This window comes from Gambusia affinis, linkage group LG13, assembly GCF_019740435.1.
Source record: "Gambusia affinis linkage group LG13, SWU_Gaff_1.0, whole genome shotgun sequence".
Lineage (NCBI taxonomy): Eukaryota > Metazoa > Chordata > Actinopteri > Cyprinodontiformes > Poeciliidae > Gambusia > Gambusia affinis.
The window spans coordinates 19,052,111-19,076,341 of NC_057880.1; the positions used below are offsets into that span (position 1 = coordinate 19,052,111).

At 37.7% G+C, this 24,231-nt stretch overlaps 1 protein-coding gene across 4 annotated transcripts in view; it reads right to left on the bottom strand.

The window, feature by feature from the left end:
* Positions 1-14,704: 14,704 nt before the first annotated feature.
* Positions 14,705-24,231, bottom strand: part of macrod2 (mono-ADP ribosylhydrolase 2) — a 465,786-nt gene continuing 456,259 nt past the window's right edge. The window contains exons 17-19 of one of the 4 annotated variants that reach the window (XM_044137272.1): positions 18,905-18,940; positions 17,446-17,514; positions 14,705-15,864 (exon numbers count right to left, since the gene is read on the bottom strand). In XM_044137272.1, the coding sequence (XP_043993207.1) occupies positions 15,842-15,864; positions 17,446-17,514; positions 18,905-18,940 (128 nt within the window). In that variant the 3' untranslated portion in view covers positions 14,705-15,841. The remainder of the gene's footprint in view (positions 15,865-17,445; positions 17,515-18,904; positions 18,941-24,231) is intronic. The other 3 variants (XM_044137273.1, XM_044137274.1, XM_044137275.1) reach the window with 3 other exon arrangements.

Below are 24,231 nucleotides of genomic sequence, written 5' to 3' on the forward strand. Positions count from 1 at the left end.
TTCACTTTTGGTCATCAATCACAGATCTTGGTCTGATTGCTCATGAAGTGGCCCATTCTGAGGTGTGACAGGAGCCTATTTTGCACTGCAGGCATTGATGGCTATGTGTCAGAGCTTGTGACAGGATGCTCTCTGCCCTGTCTCTGGAGGGTTTTGGTTTGAGGGGCCACCAGCCCCCTTTTTGTCCTCCTCTTTGTAGATGCTCCTCGACACGGCTTGTTTTAGGCAGAGGCGAAGGCGGTAATTGATTTCTCTCTCATCTCTGATGCTGCCCCGGGCTCTCAGGCGCCGGCTGCATCTCTCCTCCAAGAAACAGATGAATAAAAAGACGGAGCATGAAGTTTATAGCCAGCAGCCTCTGCGCTGACAGATGGTCAAACCTCACGTTATCAGGGCCTGATAGAAGTCCGGAATGTGGTGGTTAGCTTTTGAATTGGCTTCTGAAAGGATCGGTCATATATATTAGAGCGGGGTGTATTGAGCCGTGAAGAGCTGGAGAAATGGGAGATATAGAAGAGTGTAGATGCTGAAAGTTTGAGGGACCTGAGCTTATATCTGACAGGCTGCATTAATAGATTGGTGAGATGCTAGATGCACAATGGAGTAAATGACTTCTACCCCACAATCAGGTTCATCTCAGTAAATTAGAAAATCGTCAAAAAAGGGAAACTCAGACTTATTAGAGTGACACATAAAGGTATTTTCTTCCTGTTAACTTTGATTCTTTACTTAAGTACATAACCTAGCATTCAAACATGAACATATATGGAAGATATAAAACAAATCTGTGAAACTGGATGTGCTCTAAAATTTTCTGGTATGCAGGTGCACTGACTTTGAACTTGATAACACAGTATAGACACACATTACCAGAATTCATCTTCACTTTCTGCAGAAATTTTACAACTGATCTTCACCAGGTTGGATTCTGTGTCTCTACACTCTTCCTCTGAAATCTTGGACCTGATTCATAACTGAAATGTAAAGTTTACTTTTATCTACAAAGAGGACATTGGTCTTCTTTTTTCTATGCTTGGAGACAGCGCTCTGTGAGCAACCAGTTTCTTTAGCCAAGATCATTTTTTTTTCACTTGCCCTCCATGTGACGGTTGTCAGTGACTGTCTGCATGTCTTTTTGTGGTCTTACATTGCATATTTTTACCAGTCGTCAAAAATAATGTGTAAGTTGATAAAGTAACTAATCCACTCAGTTTGAGATGCAGCAGGGTATACCTTTGGAAGAGCCGAGGAGAAAAGAATTCTCAGCATGTTTTGAATTCATCAAAAGATTAATTTCTCCCAAGATGTATGTGAATATGCTACATTAATGCATGTTGACTGCCATTTAATAAGAGGACGTTCAAGAAACACTCTCCAGAGTCTCTATTATCAAAGGAATCAGTGGAGCATTCATCATAATTGTGACCTTGTGTCTTCTTGTCAGCTAGACTGACTTAATCAATTGCAAAAGTTGTCAGCAGTGACAAGAGGTGTTTAGCTCTGTGACAAGAGAGACGGGTGGCGTGGACTGTCTGCAGACACTCCGGCTTCCCTCCATTAATGTCAACGCCTGATTCATTCCAGGCAGCTCCTTCTTGCAGACGTGCTCCACAACTTTGTTGTCCAAGTTTGTGTAATCCATCGCTTTTTTTAAATTTATTTATTTTATTATTTCTCTCCACGCACAAGAATAAATCAGCCAATTAACAGTGAATGAGAAAATCTCCCTGCATGTTGCAGCGCGAGGTGTTTGTGGGTCGGATCTTGCAGAGAAACCGTGGCTTTGTGTGACAAGACAAGCCTAAAATGTGACTTTGGTTGTCATGTTAATCAGCTTGTTTGAACCGTTCGCACCTTTGTAGCAGGCTGGGCAATTTGAAAATGATGCTAAATGAATCATATTTATTAATGAAGTTCATAGCTCTGGATTGGGAGAATAAATCAACACCACAGTTTAGCACTCTGGATTGTTTTCCCCTACTGACAAAGAGAATAAGTAGTTTTTCAGTACAAGAGGAATATAAGGTGTTAAAGAGACAACACATAGGAGTGATATGAGCTAAAAAGCAAGTCGATGCAGACAAATCTCCTCACTTTGTTTTCCTTACCCACCATCTACCCTGCAGCACCTTTGAGAGATGACGAGAATGCCTGTCTGTAACCATCTGCACTTCAGTGCTGAATGATTGGTGGCAAAATGGCACATTTAAATTGCATGCTGTGCTCAAGTGATTTTTCTGCCTACCTTGATGCCTATTTTGTTATGGAAATTCAGGATACATTAACATAACCAGCAGGAGTTCGGAACAGAAAATAATGAATCCTGGTGGGAAGGAACAGTGGTATCCACCCTTAGCTGTGAATCAATAAATACACGTACAGTGCGCGCTAGAGCATGGGTCACACTATCTATGCATGTTGCAATTTCTTATTGTTACTTTTCTTGAGGAATGAATGTGAAGTCAATAGTATAATACAGAGGAGAGTTTCAGAAAGAAAAGGGAACCTAAACAGCTCAAGACCGAATATTTTTTTCTGTCACAAACAAGTTGTGAAACAATTCTCTTCAATAGATACATTACTGATAAAACCCCTTAATTCAAATTTCTTTATTGATTTGGACATATTACAAAGGAATAGATCTTATGGTTAGGCTAAAACCAATCTTACAGGGACAAGAAATAAAAATTTATCCCATTTGGGTAACAGAAACTATTCCAAATGTGTGGGAAAAAAGTATACCTTTCAATTTTTAAAGTTATAAAACAATTTTTATTTTGCAAATTTTGTTAATTCATAAAGCAATTTGCAACAAATAAGATAGTACTATAAAAGTTGAAAAGGACCAATTATTAATTACTTCGGACACAACTTTAGGAAATCACATTGGTATTTAAGTTTTTTAACTTGAAAATGGCTGAAATTTTGTCCCATACGAAGAATGTTTTTCAATGTATTTTCTTAAAATCAAAATTGTTAATATTTGCTGTGAAAACTTGATACTATCCAGTTATAAGTTCAGTCCAGAATCATTAAATATACTCCAAATATCACAGTAAACATAATTCATCTTATAATGCCAAGTGATAAAAAGGTTTCTATGTAAGATGTCCCAACTGATTGCATGCAGTCATGAATTGCAACCCATCATCCTGACCACGCATGTGGTGACAGTGGAAAAGAATGACTAACTTTTAACTGGAGAACCGTTTGTCACAACCAGGCTCAGAATGAGCAGCCATTTGCCACGGACAGAAAAAAACACAGCAGCTCTGGGCCATTAGTACTTTCAGTGGGAACAAATGTCAAAGTGTACACACTTAGCATCACAAACATCTCTGCTGAAACACAGCTAAATACTAATGGAGTGGTACAGGAGTTTCTATGGTACGAAAATATCTGAGCGTACACGGAGGGAACAGCAACAACATCTTAGTGGCTTTGTACAGAAAAGAGACACGGATGAATGGAGACACTGGGTGCAGCTACATTTTTACATTTGTGCTTAAATGATTTCTGATCTAAATGTAATCAGTGTGAATACTGCACCCACATCTTAACCTTGTTGAGAAGTTAAGATGTTCAGAAATGGAGACGAGCTAGATCCAAGTGCTTTTTATTGTTTGGCTGAACTCCATTCACCTGCCTTTGAGTACGCACTGGACTGACTTACTTTCTACAACCTGTTGCTACAACAACAATTCTCTGAAGCACTGAAGAACCCTAAAGACTCAGACAGGGCTGACAGGCAAGATACTGAAATTCAAAAGCAATCAAGCTCATCAGTTCCCTGAAAGTTACAAGAGAATAAACAGGTAAATAATTCATGACAGCATTGTCAGCTATGAACACCAGCTCAGTCTCCAAAAGATTTTATATGAAAGAATCTGTGTTGAATTTTTAAAAACTCATAGCAGGTTTGTTTTTTTGTGTTGGTTTCTCTTGTTTTTGGACATAGTGACTTGCACCAGAAGCCAAGGAGTTGCTTAGAGTGGTTAGGGTAATCACACAAGCAGAAGCTACTGCCAGGATTCATTTGAATGGCTTTCAAGACAGTGACTCATTTTAGCTAATTAGTGTTGTAAGTTGGCCTCTCTGCAGCAAAGAAGTCTTCTGTTGCACAAAATTACTGAATGGCAATGCTAATTTCTGTCTTTTAGGCAAACAGTTCCAGCCACACTGATGACAACTGTGCATGACGAATTATGCAGCGAATGCATTCAGACTGAAGATTAACTTTAAATGACACGGTCAATAAAGAATGTGATCATAACAAAGCAAGTAAACTGCCATGTAAAAAACCTTAACAATAGATGTAAGGTGTGTTCTTGGATAGCTTAGAGAAAATTGTTTATCAATTTTTTTTTTGTTTTGATGATTGACTAGAAACCAGAACAAGAAAGCAGAAATGTGTGCTTTTCACACATCAGGATGTGACTGCATAAAGACAGTAATCAGGCTTTTTTACAGCATGTTTCACTTACTTGTGCTCACTGAAAACCACTAAAGAGGGAGAGGTGTTAAACATTAAATAAAATTATATATTCACTGTCGGTGTGTGATCACAAGTAAAGCACTTATTTAATGTTCTGGTGGATGTCAATTGATTGGTGCTACTGTGATAGATGGGGCGTGTTGTTGAAACGTTAATAGCACCTCAACTCTTTTTAACATTTTCTCATATTACAACCACATATTCATTTGGGAGTTTTATGGCTAAAAACAAAGTACAGCATAATTATAAATTAAAAAATGAGACATGGCTTTCAACATGTTTTCCAAGATAAAATATGTTAAATGAATTCAGATTCAGCGTTCTGTCTAATTTATTTACCCATAAATTAAATGCAGTACAAGTATTTGTCTTTTACAGGGCATCAACTCATTAAATTGAATCAACCTGTTTCTTTTAACCTTGGAATAAAAACAGCTCATCAGTGGAGATGGAAAAGGCTTATGGTAACATTGGAGGAGTATGTAATATACTACATAAAAGCATATCTCTGTGTTGGTAAGTCCTGGTTAAAGTCCACATAATAAATTCAATTGTATGTCTGTGACAAGTCTTTAAGTTTGAGTTTTCAGCAAAAAGGAATTGTCAAACATTTCAGTCTTGAAATGTGCAAAGCAGGGAGAGAATTGTCCCAAAATACTTGCAGTTGTAATCGCAGCAAAATAGACTGAATATAAATGCACACCACATTTTACAAGTCTTTATTTTAAAAAAAATAAAAAATCTCATTATTGAACCCTTTTCCTTCCTCTTAGCTACGTGCTTTTTTTGTGCTGATTTAAATAAAAACAAATCCCCACAAAACTTTGTGGTTATGATTTGTCAAAATGTGGAAAATTTCAAAGGGTAAAAATACTTTTACAAGGCATTGTGCAGAGATGCATATATTACAGTATAAAGATCACAGATTAATAGTCTGGAGTTCTCTATATGGGACATGAAGGTTTGTTTAAATGGAGCGTATAGCAAGCAAATATCCTGCCATGTTCCAACACAGGCACTACGAAATTAAACACATTTTCACCATGCACAGAAGAGACATGCAAAGGGAGACATTAAAGATGCTTTTCTTCTTTTAATAATTAATGAACTTTTCTCAAGTAACAGCTTACCTAAATTGCTGACATCTCCTTCAGCATTATGTAAACGCTTTGAGAGGGGGAGCCAGAAATAACCATAGCAAATGGCAATCGGAAGATGTGCTTTCCAATGTTTGAGATGCAACACACAATCAAGCCTCATTCAGCAGATGATAGAGATTCAGTTAAAGCTACAAACAGCACAATACGAATGAAAAGATTCAGAGCTTGCACATTAAGTAAAGAGAAATGCTAAATACAGCCAGGTGGAAAAATGTTTTAGACAAGTTAGTTGGCATGCAAATCACTGTTTTAAGCTGGATCATTTCTGTGAATTCACTATTGGAGCACTATGTTCTGCTACCCCAGTTATTTTGTGCTAATCCAAATAAAAAGCCATCAGTCTAGAGATTCCCTGAACCTCAAAAGACTTTTTTTTAATGCCCCTTAATGGAACAGCTAAAGTAGCTTCCATTTGTGAATAATTTTGGAACTGTTTTCTACAATTTTAAGCTAAAGTAATAATAAGAAATAAAACTTAAGTTAACTTTAAAAACAAGATATTTGAATGCACAAGTTGAAAGGGACTGATTTCTTTTGAATCCACAAAGGGTCAGAATTGTATTCATGGGCTGATCATGTTCATTCAAACTGATTGGTTTCCAGTCTCAGCTCTGCTTTTAGGCAAAATCTGTCACGTTTGGTTGCAGAAACATTATGTTAACCAGCTTTATCCATTAAAAACACAACTAAGGTGTGTGTTTGGCTTCATTCTCTAATTGGAACAACTATTCATCTTGAGTTTTCCAAATTGTTAACAGACGAAGGAAAATTGGTTGGGATTTTCAACAACAATGGAGACACCAAGTCTCGAGTTCATCATAAACTGCCAGCTGCTACTTTCCACATAGAAACTAGAAACATGCTGTGGGGCTGTTTTGCTGCTATTGGGGCTTCGCACAATAGTTTGTTGGAGTTCCCGTCCTCCTGACAGGATTGGCGTAACTCAGTCAGGTTTGTAGGCTGCCTCACTCGCACACATTTTCACATCTACTCACAACTTCTTCATTGAACTGAAATCAGGGCTTCGTGATGGCCACACCAAAATATTAACTTTGTTGTCTTAAAGCCACCTTGGTTGTATCCATAGGGTTTTTGGAAGATCAATCTGTGCCTACGCTTTAATGTCTTAGCTAATGACATCAGATCCTGCTTCGGTATTTTCACATAATGTTCTTCCTTCATGATGCCATTTATTTTATGAAGTAGACTAGTTCCCCCTGCAGCAAAACAGCCCCACAACAAGATGCTGCCACCCAGACATGATGGGTGCATGCTGTTTTTTCCTGGTCTTATACTTGGAGTGTGTGGCCTTGGTTTTGGACTCAGAAGGACGGGCCTTGACACCATGCATGATATAACAAATCCTTATTACTCTTTTACTATTTTCTTTTTTTTTAATATATCTTACAATTATTGAATTTAGTTGAGAGATTTTGTATTAATTTGTAGTTGCATTTAATAATTGAAATATTTGTTTGAATGGCAGTTTAAATGGTTATAACTAGTAGAAGCAGTTTAGGTCGAGGAATTAACTGTCTTTCCATTAATTTTTGTTTGTGGTAATCAAAGTAAAGACAAGGTCGTGAAATATTAGTCGAAATCTAAACATTTGGTCTTAGCTTTTGAGGGTGCGTGCTTTGTTTTGGTCTCAGAAGAACCGGCCCAGAGTCCATGTCTGGTTCCACCTCTGTACTTAGGAGTCAGGATGGTGATCTGTGGCTTATGATCTTTGGTCATTATGATCAAACAGGTTTATCAGACCACAAGACATGTCCCCAGAAATGAAGGTTTCACTGTGGATAATGACTCTGTCTTACCAGCTTCAGCAGCATCTTTATGAGATCTTTGTCTTTTGTTCTGGGGTTTACCTGCACATTTTGGACCAAAGTATGTTGTGGGACACAGAACCTGCATCCTTCCTGGATGGTAAAGAGCTGGACATTCCTATCATGCCTATACTTGTCTACAATTGTTTGATGGATACGGCACCTTCAAGCATTGGCAAAATGTTCCCAAGAATGAACCAGACTTGTGCAGTTCAACAATTGCCTTCCATATAACTTGGATGGCTTTTTTTGACTTTCCCATTGTGTCAAACATACATCCATAGTTACCTGTGATCTAATAGAGGATTACACCATGACATCTTCTGGGTTTCCCCTCATTATTTAGAGATGGGAATCTTTCTGCATGGAAACAGCTGGTTTTGAAGATACTGTGAGATAATGGGTATTTAGCAAATTATTGTGATGTCCACACTGCCCCAGCTTTTAAGGCCTGGAAATCCACTCTACAAATCTACAAATTTTTCAGGGTACATCATTAAAGAGCGATTGACCCCCAGCTTCTCCACTAATTTTCCAAGCTTATCTCTGCTCAGTTTTTGGCGTTAAATACTTTCCGATTACATGGCTGGAGTGAAAGCAGCAGGGCTCCACCAGACACCCTGCTCCTCTCTGTGTGCAAGCCGTTCATCTTTAAATGCATTGCTGACTCATTTCCTGAATCCCAGGAAGCTCAAGATCCAGGTGACATTTAGCTTTAATGAGAAAGAACATTGACATTACCAAACAACTCACAAAGTTACAGCTAAATAAGTCTAATGCATTTATTAATGTCCAAATTAATTACGGAACGTTTTAAAGCCGTTGCTTTTCATTTTCTTTCATTAGGCTTCCTGGGTGTTTTTCTTCTGTTGAAAGCGACAGGCACAGAAACATTTTAATGACTTCTGAAGTAAATTTGTTAACAAGGGCAGAAGCATTCTTCATGCCTCCGCCAATTACACTCTGTCAGAGCTCCAAAAAGAAATGTTATCGCTTAAATCTTGTTTCGATTTACCTCTTCCTGAAAGGACATTTTGCTCACACAGAAATTGCATGCATTTGTTGTCTAAATAGAAGGTTGTTTCCCTGCATAAGAGCTTTAACCTATTGGATAATGAGAACAGTCTGAAACTAATGGTGCCAAATTAACGAAAGTTTATCACCAGATGGCATTAAATGCAAGACTGTAAACGGCTCAGGGTAGCTTTTTGGCAGCAGTTTAGACTGTAAAACAGCTAAAAAATGTTTATTGCTACATTTCTGTAGCACACAAATTAGTTTCATAACTTAGTGAAACTTAATATTTTACCCCGAAGCAAGCAATGTTTTGTTTTGAAAAGAGAAGCCAAATGAATTCAGGTGTGAATAGCACTCTAGTGAATTATCACCATGTCATTACACTGAGAGAGAAATTTTCATTTTCATCTGAATCTGATGCCTGTTGTGAACCAAAAATATGAGGCTTAGCAAAACTATTCACACCCTCTTGAACTTTCTCACATTATGATGTATTTCTATGTATTTTATTGCAGTTTTATGTTGTGTTTAAACAAAGCGCGGCATAATTGGGAAATGGAAGAATGTCTCGATTTTTTTGAGCTATTTTGTATTCACTGTAAAATACATTATGCTCAGTTAGACTGAATGGAGTAGCTCTGAGATCTACATTTTCATCACAGATTAGATTTAGGTCTGAGTCAATCTAAACGTCCATATGCTTTGTGCCTCTCTACTATGAGTCTCATTCATTTGTGGAGAGTGTAAGTATTATTTTTCCTGCTGGCAGATTCTACAAATTGGGATCTTTTGCAATGAACACTGAGAAATAGATATTTTAACTGGTGCTTTTTACACTCAACTTTACTAAACCTCGACTGTAACTACAGTAAGACATAATGTTTCCATCTCACTTAACTTAATTGGAGCAAAAACAGAGAACAACACTTATAATAAGTCAATTTAGGTATTTTTTTTGTATGGTATTGACACAAACACTCTTTTTCAGCCAGATTGTGAACATCATTTCCATACACGTCTGGTGCTGGCAAAGTTTTATCGACACATTCTTAGTTGTTCAAAGCAAACCTGAAAAGCTGCAAGTCAATTTCCTTTCAACATTCCAGTGGCCCTTAGTAGGCTTTGAAAAAAACAGGCATCCATAGTGAATGCTGTCAATTTTCATCCCAATTAGAGTGTTTATCTCAACTTAGTGCACCTACACTGATGCCTTCTCTTGAGGGGGCGATGAATTTTCATGAAGGACAAACACTGTACTTCTAAAAAAAAAAAAAAAAAAGGCTTATCTGGGGTTGGGATTTAAAGCTTTAGCTGGAATTACTTTTCTCCAATTTGTTCTTGCTGTGTTAACAGCCAGAGCAGCACAAGGTTGCTGTACTGAGGTGGGAGACAGTGGGTGGGGTTAGCAGTGAATAAGTAGAGGAAAAAGTTAAATGATGGGAAGAGAACGAGGTAATGTGTGTTTATGTAAAAAGAGCCGTCACTAAGCTTTCATTTGGAAGAAGGAAATAAATAGAGCACATCACATCAACTCGCTGCTGCTTGACAAGTCTTGTCAGATACTGACAAAAACATATCTCAGATGTCAATCACCGCTTCTTGCCACGTATAAATACCCCAACACGTATTTATGGTTCACTTTAATGTGAGGACAGACACAACGCCTGTGATGTGCGGCTTTTAAGGATGTGAGTCAACAATTTGAGCCTCGCAACTGTGATATAAACCAAAAAATCCAACAGCATCAGATGCAAACTGGGACATGGGGCTGTTTCTGTATAGAAGAAGAGGTTTGTTATTTTAGCATTGAAATCTTTTGCATGCCAAGGAGTTGGTTTTTAACACCAAGCTTGTTTTCCCCTGACACCACCTACTGCTCAGGTTAAGGGAAATTACTGCACTGACATGCAACATTTAAATGAACTCATTAAAATTTAAAGTGTCGCCAGTCCAGGGACAATCACTGCAGACCTCTGCTTGGCAGGTGACAAGATAATACAATGCAAACAGCTGGTACAATCAAGTAAAACTTGTTTTTCTTTGACTTTTCACATTGACAAAAACCCCTGTTGCTGATACTTGTTTTTCCAGTTGTAGCACAAAAAGAATGAAACAAAGGAAGGTTTTTAGCAAGACAAAATGAGCATGTTTGATTTAAATTCTGCATCCGGCTTCAGTGTCAGACAGGGGTGAGTAGTAAGTGAACGCTGCTCAGAGCAGTGAAATTGGTGTTTAAAAAAAGTGAGAAAAGCTTAAAATTTCTTTAAAAACTTTTATCGACATACATAGCGCAGCATTGATAGCACTGTAAATTCAAAGTCAAAACACGAAGATGTACAAAATGTAACTCTTTAGAAAGTGAAGATTTCTTTTTTCTGTAAAAACTCATGTACTGTGTAAAATAAAATATGCTTGAAGATTTAGCTTCCCTGTGAATCACTGTGACATGTCATTGCTTCTCTGTGTAGCATGGAGTCATCTAAATCTGACATCTGCTAACAGGTATTCACACTTAGTTTGATTGGAATATAATTCCTCTCCATTTCTTAGTTTTCTTAGAAAAAGACAGTTTGTCAACCTGCAGGTTTTCTCTTATATTACAGTCTGGGAATTGGGCCAGCAACTCCAGAACCAAGAAGTTGTTGCCTTACTGGTGTGTTTGGCATTTTGTCCTGTTCAAATGCCTTTTTAAAGAACAGTTCATTTTTGGCACAAGGGAGTATGACCTTTTTATGTATTATGATGTATTCAAATGGAGCCATAATACCTGCTATGCGATAATTAGTCCCAACACTGAAGCATGAGAAACATTCTCATCCACCATGGGTTGGAGTCGGTGCTTGGGGGTCATCTGCAGTTTCTTGATCCCTCCTCCAAAAACACCTCGACTTTCATCCATAAAATATTGCTTCATTTTCCTTCAGGCTAGTCGATATGTCCTTTGGCAAATTGCAACCTGGGAATTTACAGGGGCTGCTGGGCTTCACAGAGGCATTATCTTTCTGTTATAGAACTAAGATGAAACAGTAGACAGTTTTAGTTTCCATTTAAAAACCATTTGAGATCAATTCAGTTGAGCAGCCTGTCATTTTCTGCACTTCTTTATACAGTTGGAACCAGATATGCACACACTATAAGAAAGACACCTTTTTTCAACTTCATTCTCTCACATTAAATAATATTGAACCTTTTTCAGTTTGGTTGGTTAGAATTACCAAAAAATGTTTCCACTATAAATACCAGAAAGAATGATTTCTTTTTTTATTACTTTCTTCAAAATTCAGTAATGAATGTATGCTGAGGCTGCTATATATACACACAATTTTGTAAAACCCAGATGATGATGATTGCTTTGTAATCTGGAAGATATCTCATTATGTGAGTTATTTAGAGGCACACATATGGATGTATTTTAAAACACCTTGCAGTGTGGCGATGGTGAAAGGGTAAAGCGTATGATCCATATCAAAAGCTTGAGTTTTGGCCCGTTGACCTTTGCCACATCACATCCCTCAATCTGGTTTTCTGTCAGACTTCAGTTTTTAGTTAGTGGAATAAATACCACTAAAACCAAAAAGAAATTAAGAAAAAAAACCCCCAAAAACATTCCAATAATTTTTCTTCTGTTACATCATGGAGAAATCAAAAGACATCCAATTTAAATGACACTGTGATCTACAGTGAGTAGAGGAAAAGCTGGAAACATGGAGGGAGGTATGTACCGGTAAAGACAAGAATAAAGATTTGTTGCAGAAAGACAGAAAAGGTGTGTTAATGAAAGGGACATAGGTGAAATGGGGACGTAGAAGAAACTCAGGTAGAGACAAACTTAGAAATTTAGAGCTCAAGATGCCGATGTTCTCTTTGAAAGTGACAAGGATGGATAGAGTCAGGAATGAGTACATAAAATGGATAGCTCATGAGATGTTTTAGAGGTCACATAAGCCAGATTTAGATCGTTTGGACAAGTTCAGGGGAGAAGCAATGATTATATGTGTAGATATAAGGTTGGAACCACCGGGCAGAAGGCAGAGAGCAAAACCAAAAAGGAGATTTATGGTTGTGGTAAAAGAGGACATGATGGTTGGTGTGAGGGTAGAGGATGGAGACAGATAATTCACTATGGTAATCCTTGGAGGGAAAAGCAGACAGAGATGTACTTCCATATTTATGGTTAATCTGTGGGTAAGAGTTCCAGATGCCTGAAGGTGCTACACATTTATCTGTTCAAAAAAGGGGAAAGACTCAATATCCCTCAGATGGATGAGTTTTGGTGCAAAGTGTACCCATCAACTCCAGAATAAAAGCTAAAAAACCTTGTAAAAGTTATTACATTATTTACATTGAAATGAGTCCTGTACCAAAATAGGTTGAATGAGGAGGAATAAAGTATTACTCCAAAGGCTACATAGAAAGCCAGATTAGATTTTGCCAAACCACTCAAGGGCAAAGAACTTATTTTTTTTGAAGAGCTGTCCTGTGGTCTGATGAAACCAAAATTTAAGTGTGCCATTAGGACACTTGCTACTTTTAAAGGAAAGATAGAGAAGCTCATAAGCCTGCTACTAGTGTTGGAAGCATCATTTAGTGGGGGAGATTTGCTGCAGGGCAAACTGGTAGCAAATCTACAAAATAGATGGTGTGATGAGGAAAGAACATTAGGTAATACTGAAGCAACATCTGAAGACATCAGCCAAGAAGTTAACGCTTGGTCACAAATGAATCTTCTAAATGGGAAATGACCTTAAGCATGCATCCAAATTAGTTACAGAGTGGCCTGAGAATAAAACAGTGAGTGTCTTGGACTGGCCGCCACAAAGTAATAATTTCTAGCTAGAAATAAAAACGGTCTGTGGACCTGACACAGTTCCACCTGTTCTGAGAGGGAGGGATCTACCACAATTAGAGAAAACTATTGTGAGAATCTTGTTGAAGGAAATCCAGATGCAAATTGTTAGACTTAATGTGAGGGAAATAAGATTGTCATTTTATACACTGTATCTAAATGCCTGGAGGACAGATGTTAGCTATGATTTTCCATCTCTAAATGAGCTTGAACAGCCTTTACTTCTGTATTTTGTTTTATATTAGCTATACATGTAACAGTGTCATTTATTTTACCCAGTCTATTACCCTTCAAAGCAATTTTTGTTGCTTTCAAACTAAACTTGGTTGATTTGTTCCAAATGTCAGACTTTAGTGTATAAAAATTGTGGACCTGAACCACATCACGAGTCTGCGATTTATTTCCACTTACTATGGAGTGTCCTGCAAAAAGCATGTACCACCTTTCTGTTGCTTTTGGTTGTCATCTTGAGCTGAACTTGATCTTATCATGCACTTGTTGGTGTAACCTGTGAGAAAGTTGGTTAGCGCAATAAAGGACCTGTCCTCTTCACTGTCAGCTGCTTGTTTACTGACACCTAAAACAGCAGGAGGAGTTCTGCATGTTGTAGCGAACAAATGTTAAGGGGAAAAGTGTATTGCGAGACATTTTTGTGAATGGGTATAACAATTTTTTTTTTTTTTAGAAATGAACACAACTAGTTGAAAACTTTATGCTAATAACTAACAAAGGGATGTGGTTTTTTTGAAAGAGAAACTTTCATGCTGAAACAGAGCTTCAGTCGTCGCCTTGATTCACTCTGAAGTTTTCTGCCTTCTGGCTCAGTCTGTTGCCTTTGGCGCTCAAACCACCATCTCATCCACATTTTGTATCTGGGATCATTTTTATTAATTCACTAGCTTTCAAATATATTAACAAAGTAAATACCTCTACTAGGAACAAGTACTTCAACTCTGGTTGTCCCCATTTATGACTGCAAAGAGAAAAACAAAACATGATTTTTGAAAAATTTTGTTTTTTCAATAAGACACTGCAGTAAGCCATTTTTTCCCCATGAATTGCTCTAACCAGTGATCGACAGATTAAAACTAAATAAAAACCAAAGTTTTAGGAGATTGTCATCTGGTAATGCATTCTAATAAAGAACAAAGTGTTTTTATTAAGATTCTAATGAGAAAATTATAATTTTTCTGCTAGTGAACACTTGTGGAGAGATTAGTCATTAGGAAAATCTAAAATTCATGACTGGATATTGATTTCCTGCTGATAAACTAACGTCTGGTTTTATTTGTTAAAATACTTCCATCCTTACTAAGAATTTCCTAGTCATGACAAAACTAAAATGACACAATGGGCATTATAAGCTGACACCAGGCTTTGAATTTAAACTTTATTAGTTGTTTCTGTTATAGTTTAGCAAAGCAAACATCAAAGTATGAAGGCATCATCATTTCATTTCATAGAACTGTAATTATTCTCTTCTTAAGCATGGCACCACCAAAAATAATTAGCTAACAATTAAAAGAAAGTAAAACCATTTTAAATTCAACCCAATAAAACAAGAAATGTTTCACAACAGATAATAGCCATTGTGATGTAATTAAAAATACAAATCATCTGCAAGCAAAACACAAGCATAAAATCATACTTAGCCCACATCCTAAAGTCTGACACCATTATTTTTTATCTGATATGAAATAAGGCAGATTCCTTCCGTACAATTATAAACAATCTGGAAAGAAGACGAGCAAAAGTGAAGAGGGCTAGTTCTTTTTTATAACAGTGAAATTCAAAGCAATTTTCTGGCATGCACTGGAGAAGGTGAAGAAAACAGGGGGAGGAAAAAAAAAGAGCTAATCAATTTGTCAAGAGACGGCTGTATCCTGGTTTGTGTGATCTGGGATGTTAACACACGAGTTGCCAGGGAATGGCACATTGCCTCGCAGTTATTGGCTGATTTGAGTTGGCGTTGCACCAATGGTGCTATCTAAAAGCCCCATAAATGTAGAACATGAACCTGTATATTGCCAAGTTGGAATTGTAGGAACAAAAGGGTTGATGTTAAGCCTCATCCAGTCAGGAGTGTCAACATGTAGGAGCTGCGGCTGCTGTCCTCTGACAGCTTGACCGAGCTCTCACAGTGGCTTTTAGCAAATAAACACTTGAACCTGATTCATCTCTTTGCACCCTGCTGGCAAAATGATGGATGACTAACACACAGTGAGGTATGGCTCTTCTTTTCTGGTTGATATGTTCAAGTCCTATAGCAAGGTTTTGTACATACATACATTTACATACAGTACATACATACTTCAGGGAAGAATTAAAAGGTGGAAAGCTAATTAAAGTTGGGGTTGTGAGCATCATGTGAAGTTTCTGGTTGACCTGGGCCAGTGTCAGAGCCCATTCTGACATGGGCCCGTCTGACACCAGTGCAGTTGGCCTTTGCACAGTTTACTGGCTGTCAGATGAGGTTGATTGTTCTCCTCTCAGTAGGTCATTCTTTGTTCTCAGCAGAGTCTGGACAGAAAATTAAAATGGGATATGTAAATACAGTCAAATACCGTGCTCAAGTTTTAATTTCCCTTCCTAAGAAGTTAACAGTTTAAAAAGTATACTTGATAAAAAACATACACTTTTTTTGTAATTGATATAGGTGATATAGATGAAAACTTAAAATTATTTTGTGAATTAGGCCTTAGATTTCATGTTCCCAATCTGCCAAAAATGTGTTTGTTGTTTACTTTGATCTAACCTTAATCTTTTTTTTGAAATAACTGATGTCATGTTCATAGTTTTATATTGACTTCTGCAGTAATTCATAAACTATGCCAAATGATGCATTTTAGGATATATTTGGTGTCTGACCTATTAAATGTGAAGGTATAAGCATTTTTAGCTATTTGTTAGGAATGAGTAAACGATAGTCAAACATATGTAGAGATATCCCCCCATCCTCTTCCACTGTGGGCCTTTGTTTTGGACTGCACTGGAGTGCCGAATTAAAACATACTTATCAAATTACAGGTATAGCCGAGTCAACATGGTTCAGATCAACGGCACTAAAATATTCTGCATCAAAACCCCAAATTTAGGAAAAATTCAATCTGAAATTGAGAGGCTGTTCCATTTCTCTATCTTATTAACCTTTAGTGAGCCTGAAATAATCCATTACCTGGACTCAGAAAAGAGGACAACTCGTTGTGATTCTCCTAAATTGTACTCTAGCTGATTAAAAAGAACAGTATATGCTGACCAGATTCATAATAAAACATCCCACTGTGATCCTGACGCTTGTTAGACAACAACCTTTTCTTCCATGATGCTTTGTCTGGCATTGTTAAAGCTTTCCCTTTCTACACCGCCTCGTGTGTCTCTGCCAACTTATTTCATATGCTGCTACTCTGTCCTATTTATTCAACCCCAACAATCTGTTCATAGCAGATACTTGTGTTTCTTTTTTTCCTCTACCTGGAAACTCCTCTTTGCACTACCCAATTCCCTATTTCTGGCTTAATAACTCTCCTGAATGGAAAAGATAAAGACAAAAAAACATTTCAAAATACAACAATATACGAATGCTATGCAAGTGCACCAAACCTTTGATAGAAATCTGAGAATAACAGTGGCATAGTATCCTTAACAAACATGATTTATTGGCATGATTACTACCACTGCGGTCACTGCGTGTTAAAATAATATACATTTTACAGTTGATTTATTAAACGTCCGATGGTCGGGTTTTCAGGTAATTTATCACACTCAATCTCCAAAGACGTGCCGACACTTGTGTGTCGAGATATCAGGGTTAACACTGCAGACCTGAAATGGGTTGAGTGGAGTTACAAATGCATTTGGCCCTGGAGAAGCACGTACAATTGGCCTGCACTCCCCTACAGAGACGGGAAGATGGAGACAGACGGGGAGGAAAACTGATGCAAGGGAGATGAACCCAGGCAACAATTTCCTGCACATAGCTCAGGATTCTCTGAATAAACTGAATTTTAATTCAGTGGCTGTGGCCACTAATAGGAACTCTCTTAAAAATAGAGATGTGCATGAGCCCGTGAGAGGTTGTTAATGTTTCCTCTGTGCCCTTACCTTTGGGCTTTGGGTCTTCAGGTTTTATCGAAGAAGGTTCTTCTGAGCTCTCAACAAGTTTTATATCCTCTAAGAGAACAGACAATGGGGAGAACAGAAAAAGGTTATAGCAAAGAAAACCTGCAATATACCTCAACAGTATCACCAAAGCTTCAGAATCAACCTGAGCAAATTTATAGTTCTCATGCATCTGTCTAAGTTTCAAGATTAAAGGTCGTGTTCCCCCTTCGCAAAACTATATTCTTTATCACAAAAACGGTTTCAGCATCTTCTACATATACGGAATGCTAATATGTACTGTCATGTGGTATGAATTAGTAAATAGAAAGAGACGTTGGAAGAGGAAACCGAGTGGGTGTTGGCAGAAGACGTTAGATAAGACAAATCAATGATCCGTCTTAGCTTTTTCACTTTCACCAAAACCTTAAATATAAAAATAAGTATTTTATCTGGATTTTGTGTGACAGACCAACAGAAAGTAAGGCATAGTTGTGAAAGGGAAGAAAATTATACATAGTTATACATATTATTACAAATAAAACTTGGAAAATATGCCATCCATTTGAATTGAACGACTTTACTCTGATGCTAGTAAATGAAATCAGGTGCAACCAAGTCTGCTTTAGAAGTCACCTTATTAGACGCCATGCCCGTCATTTTCCTAGAAATAGCTATTGGGTGAGCTTTTCTTGACTAACCCTAAAGAAAATTAGTTTTTAGCTCATCTGCTTAGCTGTTTCTCTTCTAGATGAGGTCACAGAGGGAGTCACTATTCTGCCTTTAAATTTCCACTTTTCTTTAACATAGAAAGTATACTTTGATCTTTTCTTCTGTTTGTTTCTGTGTATTTGCTCTGTTTAAAGGTCGTGGCAGATGGCTGCTAGAAAGAGTTTTTCCTTTTCTACTGTCACCACAGACCTGTTCAGGGCGAATGAATGCTACAAGTCAATTACTCAATGCAATCTGCAGGGTTTCTTTCAATAGAAAACTAACAAAAAACTGAAATTGAGTTCGAATTAGTTAATGATTGGATTGAAATTTTTGTCCACTCTTCTTTGCGAAGTAGTTCAGGATTGAAGGAAAGTGTTTGTGAGTAGTATTTTTCAAGTCTTGCCTCAGACTTAATTGCCGTTGTCCTAGGGCTTTGAGATAAAGCTGTTTTTGCATACTTGCACTGTTTAATATCATTGTTATACTGGAAGGTGAACCACAATCACTTTCTCATTCCTCCTTAGAAAAAGCACCTCACAGCAAATTTAAAGTTATTAGGGATACTGTATTCAGGAAGAAGAGTTGAACATACTATTTAGGATAGCGTAAATCGGACTAAATACAGATGCAGGCCAAACTTTTCAGATTTGAATTTGTGAATGATTTTTAACACTGCATATTCTTTTTTTTCCCCTCCTCTCCTTTTGTGATGGGCTGATTACACAAAGTGTTTAGTATCACTACTCACCGCCATTGCTGGTGCCAGCATTGGGTTCAGAGGCTTCTGTAATGTAGAGCAGATTTTGATGTAGACATTGCCTTTACTCAGGTTTTACCGTTAATCATTGTCTGAAATCATTCTGCTTGCAAGCTGCTGTTCTAATTTATTTTTAGTCCAAGGACTTTACGGCAGCTTCACACTTCTGACCTGATGCTTTCTCTTGTCCCTGAAATTTCACTGCCTTCCTAAAGAGTTATACATCACAAAAAAGAACAAAACAAACACACATTGGGAGAAAGGCTCATGCAAAATTAATTACAGGCTGCCATCCCTGTAAGGCAGCTAGAGACCCTCCTTCCCTTCCCCTACAAACATCCTTTCCCCCTCTTCTCTATCCTACTTGTTACCTTTGTAGTCACAAAACTCCTTTATCGTCGCTCCCTGAGCAAACCTCCGCATTTCCTTCTTTGGAACAACAATCATCACAACAAAGCACGCCACAAAAATAACCTGCTCTCCCCAGGCAGGCTTGTGATAATGTAAACAAATACATCTGCTTAAACACAATAGAAGAATATCCAGGATTCAAAGCATGTGATCGTTCTGTATGTCTGCAGTCAAGGTCATTTACCAAGTTGGTAAAAAAGGAGTTTCCTGGTGATCATTACAGGTTTGGATTTAAGTACCATGCCACCTTTAAAAAAAAGCACATGTAGGCAACATTAGTCTTTGTTTCTGTGGCTGTTTTGAAAACTTCTATAAAAAGAAGAAAAAACACTCTTTTTTTGTATTTAATCTGTTGCAATATTTCAGCATAAACTTTTCCTTTTGTAAACACCAGAGGGACAGAAGTACTGCTGAGAAGCAGGAAGGATGAAGCAACAACCGTCTGAGCCTTTGTATAGCTTTTTGCCTTTTAATCTGAGACATTGAACTGCCCACGAGGCAAAATATCATCCTCAAACATAAAGTAAAAAGGAATCTATTCAAGGTTTACATGTTTGTTCTTTTAGTTTAGACTATGCATAATTGTTTATGCTTAGTTTTCTTTTTCACTGAGCCCTTTTTCTTCCAGTGGAAGAAAACCACTGACATAAAAACTCAACATATGGACGAAGGTGCTTTAAACGTTTAGCTCAATTTGTAAAACATATTATTTGACTGACTTATTTATGCCAGCTTTTATACAAAAGATTTTTCAAACACAAAGGACAGAATACATTTTCGACTATTAAATTGTAAATCTATTTTGAAAACCATGGATATCATTTTGTACTTCACAATTAGGATTTACAGATAATTAAAACTCAAAATGTGGTGTCAGAAATGTCAAAAATTGCAAAAAGGTTACATAGTGGACGCTTATGATGTCACATCAATCGACGGTATACACTAAGTTTACTCAGACTCTAATTGGTCTCTTAGTCTGGGTCAGTAGGACACAATCACGGGGCCAGCTGTTGGTTGGACAGATGCCCAAAAGACAGTTATTGACACGCTTTATAAGAAAGGTAAGACAAGGTCATTGCTAACGAAGCTGGTTGCTTGGAGTGCTGTTTCCAAACGTATTCGTAAGAAGCTGAAAGGAAGAAAATGAATGCTTTCAAAGAAAATGTCGGATGGTTATGCAAAAATACATTCAAGAATTTCCTACACATGGGCTATAGGTGTCTTACCTGGACAGATGAGAAAAAGAACTGGGCTGTTGCTCAATGGTCTAATTCTCTCTTTTCACATGAAAGTAAAGTTTACGTCTCATTTGGAAATCAAAGTCTAGGACTCTAGAGGACCAGTGTTACGTGCATAGAAATTAACAAAATGAATTTTTTTATTTACCTTATGTAATATTCTAATTCTCTAACACACCAAATGGGTTGTTAAACCATATTCATCAAAATTAAAGTAAGGAGGTTTGAAATATTTTTTTCTATCTGTGTAATAGATTTACTTAATGGGTTCCACAAAATATCTCTTTTTTTTGTTATATCACAATAAACAGCTTCATCTTTAAAGAAAACTAGAAGTGGGACGTGTGAAGTTGCTTGATGTAAGAACAAAGCCTCCAACACACAAGCAGCCAACTCAAGGAAGGAGCTCACTAAAGCATTCGCTTCGTTCCACTCACTTCTAACATCTTGCCTCCAAGGTAATAACAGTACAGTCTTAGTGTACTTAGTGTACGTGCTAAGGTAGCATCCTGCTCCTCTAATATCCGACAGTAATCAAAACAGAATAAAAAACAAAAAAAGCTTCACAGTTTCAGCTGATTGTGGCCCCAGCCTCCCACTGCCTGCCCGAAGCTTGGAACGTAGTTCTGTCTCACTCTCTAATTTGGCTCCTGTGTGCTGAGAGTGGAGAGGCTATCATTTAGAAAAAGATCTGGGAGTGCTGTGGCAAACACATAAACAAGATGGGGGGAGAAAGAAAAAACTGGTCTCTGTCAAGATTATGGTGAAGGAGAGGCACAGTGCTCAGAGGGCAAGGGAAGATGAGAAAAACAGCACACTGAAGTAAGTTCGTCTGTAGGAAGCCGAGGAGACATTACATCAATGTTTCTGAAAACTTGGTCATCCTGTTTCTGCTTCATAGCTGCTGAAACAAAATGTTTACAAGATTATTTGTAAACATACAGACACCTTCAGATATGATTCCACATATCTGAAGGTGTCACTGTGATGGGGAGTTCTGAAAACTTAGATCGAATAAACATTCTTACCTCTGGTAGTGTTAACATTTGGTCATGTTACATTCACAAATTAGTGTATTTCTACTCAACCACACTGATTCTGATTCCCAAAAATAAAGATCAGACCAACCAGTTAAGCATATGTGTAGCCATGAGGAATCACCTAAACAGTAAATAATAAATTCACAAAACCTAACTCAGGATTTACACACATATTTTTTCTGGACACATGGCCGGCAGACCGGAGCTGTTCTGGACTATCCTTATTTACACTAGAGGTGCTCAGAGAAGCACACATGGGAAATGAGAGATTTCCCCATAAAGCCGGTGATGAAAAGGATGACTTGTGTCATTATGAAATACTCTAGTTTTCGACTTCCAAAATTAATCTTTTCCTATAAACTCACTTATTCTGCTTTCATCGACATTCCTACTGTGACTTGACTGAGAAAACTTCAGCATTAAAGCCACATTTTATGCGCATGCATCGCCATAAATGATACATGCTGACAACATATCTGTATAAATATACCCATATGTTCATTAATATGGCTAGTAATTCAAGTAAATGTAGTTTGTCTTAGTGAATTATTTTGAAAATACAGATGCTCTACTGATATATTTTCTTGTTGGAATGGTATTATATTTGTCGACTGACTCCGTATTTGCTCCGGCGTCCTGCAACAAAATAGGACTTGTGGGTTATAATTTTGATGGATGGCATTGCAGAGGTGCTGTGCACGACGCCACCATGCACAGCCTTGCAGAGGCAATGTAAGCTCTCTGACCACAATGGGTGTGCATTTTTGCTAGAGTTACAATGACAAGTATTTGAGCCAAACTGATCCATGTGACAAGATGGAGGATACTTGATAATCTGACACTTCAAGGCTGTTAGGGACATTCAAAACACCTGGGAAGCAAAAAGTGGTCCAGATTTATTCACCCAGGGGGCTGAATAAAATGGCATACCACTTGTTTCAATTTAAAAAATATTAAAAACAATGTGTCCTATTCCTTCCACTTCACAATCATGCACTACTTTCTGTTGGTTTAACACTTAAGTGTCAAACTGCAGTCCTTGAAGTCTAGTGTCCTGCAACGTCTGGATGCATCTCTGCATTAAGAGACCTGAATCAGCTAAGTGGGTCATTAGCAGGACTTCATGCTGCAGAGGTAATTCAGCCATTTGATTAAGGTATGTTGGACACATCGATTCTTGAGGATGGGAGCTGGATACACCTGGTCAAACACATAAAATTCCGATAGAGCACATCGGAGTTTATACCAATAAACCGGAAAGATTCAGAGATATGGTATTAAGATTTATTAAATCCACTGTAGGTCCCAGAATTGAAAACAAAAACTCTAGAATGATTACGAAACCTTTACTATCTTTAGCACTTCATATCAGTTCCAGCCTTCAGGAGGAGAGGAAATGTGCATGTGCTCACATTTCCACACAAAAGACGGGAACAGGAAGGAAGAGAGTTGGGCATAAGTCACCCTCGTCTGCAGACAAGCAGAAAATTACATCCCCCTAACCTCCATTCATTTATTAGACAAGGGGTAGTTAGCATTTTGTTGGTCAGCCTTAATAGTCTGCACAACAACAATGAGTTACAGTAGAAAATCTCTTTAGATCTAGCATAAATAGACAGAGGTAAGTAAAAGTTTTGTATGAAAAACAGATATTTGAATAGTGGCCACCTTTGTTTGACAAGATCCCTGTTTATTTCTCATCATAATCAAATCTCATCTGTCACACCACCGTTAGCAGATTGGAAGCTGACTTTGCTTAATGTTCCAGATGGGACCCTTTGGGCAGAAGAGGATGTTCTCTTTGTCCTACAGCCACAGGGCACCTCAGTGACATTTATTCAACTATCCTTCTTTAACAGTAAAAGAATAGGGTTGGAAAAAAAAAATCAATGGAGGTGTGTGGGGACATCTGTACCCTGCAGAGTCAGTTCCCCAGGAGAATTTTTTTCCCTTCATTTGATCCCAGAGCCATGGTTTTGACATGCAGTGCGAACTGGTCTGGAAGATTTGATCTCCAGAAGATCACACAGGTGTCCAGCTGTTCGCAGTCAAACAATGAACATGACCTATCACAGTCTCAGCTCAGGAAGAAGTTAAAAACCATTCACTGCTTGCTTCTTACACTGAGCAATGGATATCATCTGATAGGTCCATTTACAGATTAAATCTCCTTCAGTGAATACAAAGTATTTCTATCTCACTAGAGTAAGCTCTGTTCTGTGGGTTTTATTAGGCACCTGGAGGGCGTTATGAGAAATAAAGAAAGAAACTATCAAGGCCGATAGCACTATCTGTCGAAGCTTTATTTCCACAAAATGAAGATAATTTTTTCAGAAGGAAGGATTGCTACAAATTCAATTGTTTGAGCTTCCATAAACTGAATAATGTTTTACCAACTGACAGTAAATACTAAACAAAATTTCACTGCTTCATATTATAATTTGGATTGGACTGGGTTTGAATATACTTTATTATGGAATAAATGAATATACTTTATTAGTAAATTTCCCTGCTGGGATGAATAAAGTACTTCTATTCTATTCTATTCTATTAGTATAGACCAGTGACCGGGAGATAAGCACCTGCACCCCTCGCAACCTCTTTGAGATAAGCATGTATCCATAAT